General features: G+C 49.4%; 1 protein-coding gene across 1 annotated transcript in view; it reads left to right on the forward strand.

The window, feature by feature from the left end:
* The first annotated feature begins 515 nt into the window (after positions 1 to 515).
* PACSIN3 (protein kinase C and casein kinase substrate in neurons 3) overlaps positions 516 to 3,365 on the forward strand; it is a 7,714-nt gene continuing 4,864 nt past the window's right edge. Inside the window, exons 1-5 of the mRNA XM_010084649.1 lie at positions 516 to 610; positions 1,049 to 1,205; positions 1,986 to 2,221; positions 2,648 to 2,803; positions 3,321 to 3,365. The exon at positions 3,321 to 3,365 is cut by the window's right edge and continues 146 nt beyond it. Of these exons, the coding sequence (XP_010082951.1) occupies positions 557 to 610; positions 1,049 to 1,205; positions 1,986 to 2,221; positions 2,648 to 2,803; positions 3,321 to 3,365 (648 nt within the window). The 5' untranslated portion in view covers positions 516 to 556. The remainder of the gene's footprint in view (positions 611 to 1,048; positions 1,206 to 1,985; positions 2,222 to 2,647; positions 2,804 to 3,320) is intronic.

Below are 3,365 nucleotides of genomic sequence, written 5' to 3' on the forward strand. Positions count from 1 at the left end.
CTGTGTGGCTCATGCCACTGAGAAGGATTTGCAGGAGGTGGGAGATGTAGACTCTTGACCTGATCTTCTTCATTTCTGCTGTGTGCTCTGTGGGCTGGCAGAATGAGCAGATACCTCTCTGGGGTGTGAGGGAAGCTTTTTATAACTAGGAATGTGCAAGAGGAGAAGTGGCACCAAAGGACATCTCTGCTGCATTAACCCAAGCTTGCCTAGAATGGAGTGGGTTTGTGTGTGAGCGAGTTGGTTTGGGCCTTTTTCTGTTACTCCCTCTCTCATTGCTGCACAAGAGCAACCCTGAACCTCTCCCTAAGGAATTCATAGTGTCACACCCCATCAGGAATAAACTGGCAGTGCAGACTAGCATGGGAAAATGGGCAAGAGTTCTGAGACAACAGAGGATGGGATGAACCTTTTACCTTCGAGCCTAATGCAGCGAGAGTCATGAAGAACCGTGCTCTCTGCAAAGCTCACCAGGTGCTATGTTAGAAATAACTTTTTTCTCTTCTTAGCTTAACTGAAATCCGCAAAAATTCTCTGCTGCAAGAAAACGGGGGTGATGTCATCAGAAGATGATGCTGGCGGGGAGGCTCCTGGAGGCAGCTTCTGGGAGGTAAGAAAGGATAATCGGAGTTTGAGGGAGGTAGGAATGTCTTGTTACCTCCCACCTGTGGAATTAGGAGTCAAGTTTCAGGCTCCTGGGTGACATGATGCTCTTGGGGAGTGGAAGGGAGGAGCAGTGGGGAGGTTCAGTAACATGCTGTATGTTACTGCAGGGAGGAGGTGACCCTTTCCTCCACAGATGCTGCAGAATGAGAGTTCCTTGTTCATCTAACACTGATCTGAGCTGTGAGAGGGGCAAGCAAAGCATCTCCGCTTCTTCCCTCCGCTGCTGTGCCTGCCTGAGAGAGTGCCAGAGGAGGGTCTGAGCCCAGCTGCTGGCTTCAGAAGGGCCTGTACTCCCTCATGCAATGACTGATCTGCTGCTGTCTGTTCAGAAGGAACATGAAAGTCAGTACTGTATAAATGACAATGATGTGTGAAATTTCAGGCTGGAAACTACAGGCGGACAGTGAAGCGTGTGGATGATGGGTACCGGCTCTGCAATGACTTAATCTCCTGCTTCCAGGAGCGAGCCAAGATAGAGAAGAACTATGCCCAGCAGCTAACAGAGTGGTCTCGTAAGTGGAGGACCAATGTGGAGAAAGGTAAAGTTTGCAGGTTGGACTGGGAACAGGATGCAGTCACTGCAGTTTCTTCCTTGAGTGCCATCCCTTACCGAGGTCACGCTGTTTCCTTGGCAGAGAGTCTTCCCTTTTCCAGGAAGGGGGTGACTTTCTTGGGTGTCTTTGGTGTATGTATGTTTTTGTAGCCAGTCCTCTGATTCACTTGGGAGAGCTGCTCTCTGCGTGGTCAGGTGTTTGGTTACAAAAGAAAAAAAAAAATCTGTTTGTTTAGTTGGCATGTCCTTGTGCAGTCCATGTCTTAAATCAAGCTGCAGATCTCCCCTTTTAAGGATGGCTTGGCTGTCTCCTCCTCCTCCTCTGCCCGTCAGAGAATAACTAAATGCTGTGATTTAGCGGCAGTGGGCTCAAACAGACAGCATCCCACAAAGTAATGGGAAACACTGGGACAGATTGCCCCAAAGGACCTACTGGTCTGTGAAGCAGAAGCTTACCCTCAGTCATGAACTAGCATCGCTGTCTGTCCTGAAGCTCAGGCCAGATCTGTGAAGAGAATTGTCTCCAGAAACCTTCTCCTAGCAGGCACCATTTGGGACAGCTGAGGCTGCCCAAAAGAAACACCCATCTCGGCCAGCTGTTACAGCCTGTTGGGACTGTGTGGAGACCAGTCGATGCTGACTTGTGTGATGGGGGAGAGTTAAGGAAGTGCCTCCATACTGATAGATGTGTGCAGGAGGAAAAGAGTCTGCATTCCCTTCTGTGGGTAAGGAGGTATAAGAGCCCCTCTGGTGCTTGTTCCTGCAGGTCCACAGTACGGCACTCTGGAGAAGGCCTGGCATGCCTTCCTGACAGCTGCAGACAAGCTGAGTGAAATTCACTTAGCTGTGCGGAACCACCTGGCTGGCGAAGACTCGGATAAGATCAAGGCCTGGCAGAAGGAGGCCTACCACAAGCAGATGATTGGAGGCTTCAAGGAGACAAAGGAGGCAGAGGATGGGTTCCGCAAGGCCCAGAAGCCCTGGGTGAAGAAGATGAAAGATGTGAGCAGACTGTGAATGGGGCAGGAGGGATAAGGGCAGTCGAGCTGGTTGCCTGATTGACAGCCACTGAGCAAACAAACTGGGTTTAGCCAGAGTGGCAGAGAATGCCAGAGAGGGAGGGATGTCTTGGTGGTCTCTTGTTCTTGGTGGTTTTGTAGCTTCCTTCCCATGTGGGAAGACTTCCTTAACAGGCTCTGTATTCCTGCAGTCCTCATCTGAACAGCAGGTGAGTGCTGAAAAATAGATCATTTGGAGGAGGTACTTCTTCTCTTTGGAGCATGGTTTACTAAAGGTCAAATTGGCATTTCTGTTAGGTTGTCTTGAAACAATTGCTGCTGACTGTGACAAATGTTAACGGGCCCTCTCTGAGTAATGGAGGCTGAATGTGGTCAGGATCATGGCTTTCTCTGCATCCTGCTCCTACAGGTGGAGAATTCTAAGAAAAACTATCATGCGGCCCGGAAGGAGGAGAAAACAGCCCATACAAGGGAGACCCATGCCAAGGCAGACTCATCTGTCTCACAGGAACAGCTGCGCAAGTTGCAAGAGCGTGTAGAGAAGTGTACTCAGGAGGCTGAGAAGGTGAGTATGTGTTGTATGGATGTGGGTCACAAGGATACTCCTCTCAAGGAAAAAGCACTGGCAGTGAAATGGCTCCACTGTAAGTAGGTGTGAGATCTCATTGAGGTTTTAGCAAGTTAGACTGAGACTTTAGCGACTAAGGTCTCTCTATCTTTGGTGTTTGGCTTACTAATTTATAAGCAAATTAAAAAAATAAAGTAGGGGATTTGGTGCAGGGGGTTGGAGCTGCAGAGCTGGAGGCTTGGCTACCAGAAGCATCTGGTTTGCCTGCCCACAAGAGTGAAAGTGCAGAAGGTCCTCTGTGGAAGAGGGTGTCAAGGAAGAACAAGGAACTTCCAAGAGTATTGGGAGTGCAATGGACTGGGATACCAGCTATGGGATTTCTTCTTTGTGCTGTATTTGTTCAGCAGCACAGAGGGAAAAAACTTGTCAGTCCCAAGCCAGAGCAGGGGGAACATCACAGGTTTGACATCAAGGCAACACATCTCACCACTGCTGTCCTCTTGGGTTGATACAGTGCAAGGATCAATATGAGAAGATGCTAGAAGAGCTGAAACGCTAC

The sequence above is a fragment of the Pterocles gutturalis genome, unplaced genomic scaffold, assembly GCF_000699245.1.
Source record: "Pterocles gutturalis isolate BGI_N339 unplaced genomic scaffold, ASM69924v1 scaffold5800, whole genome shotgun sequence".
Classification (NCBI taxonomy): domain Eukaryota; kingdom Metazoa; phylum Chordata; class Aves; order Pterocliformes; family Pteroclidae; genus Pterocles; species Pterocles gutturalis.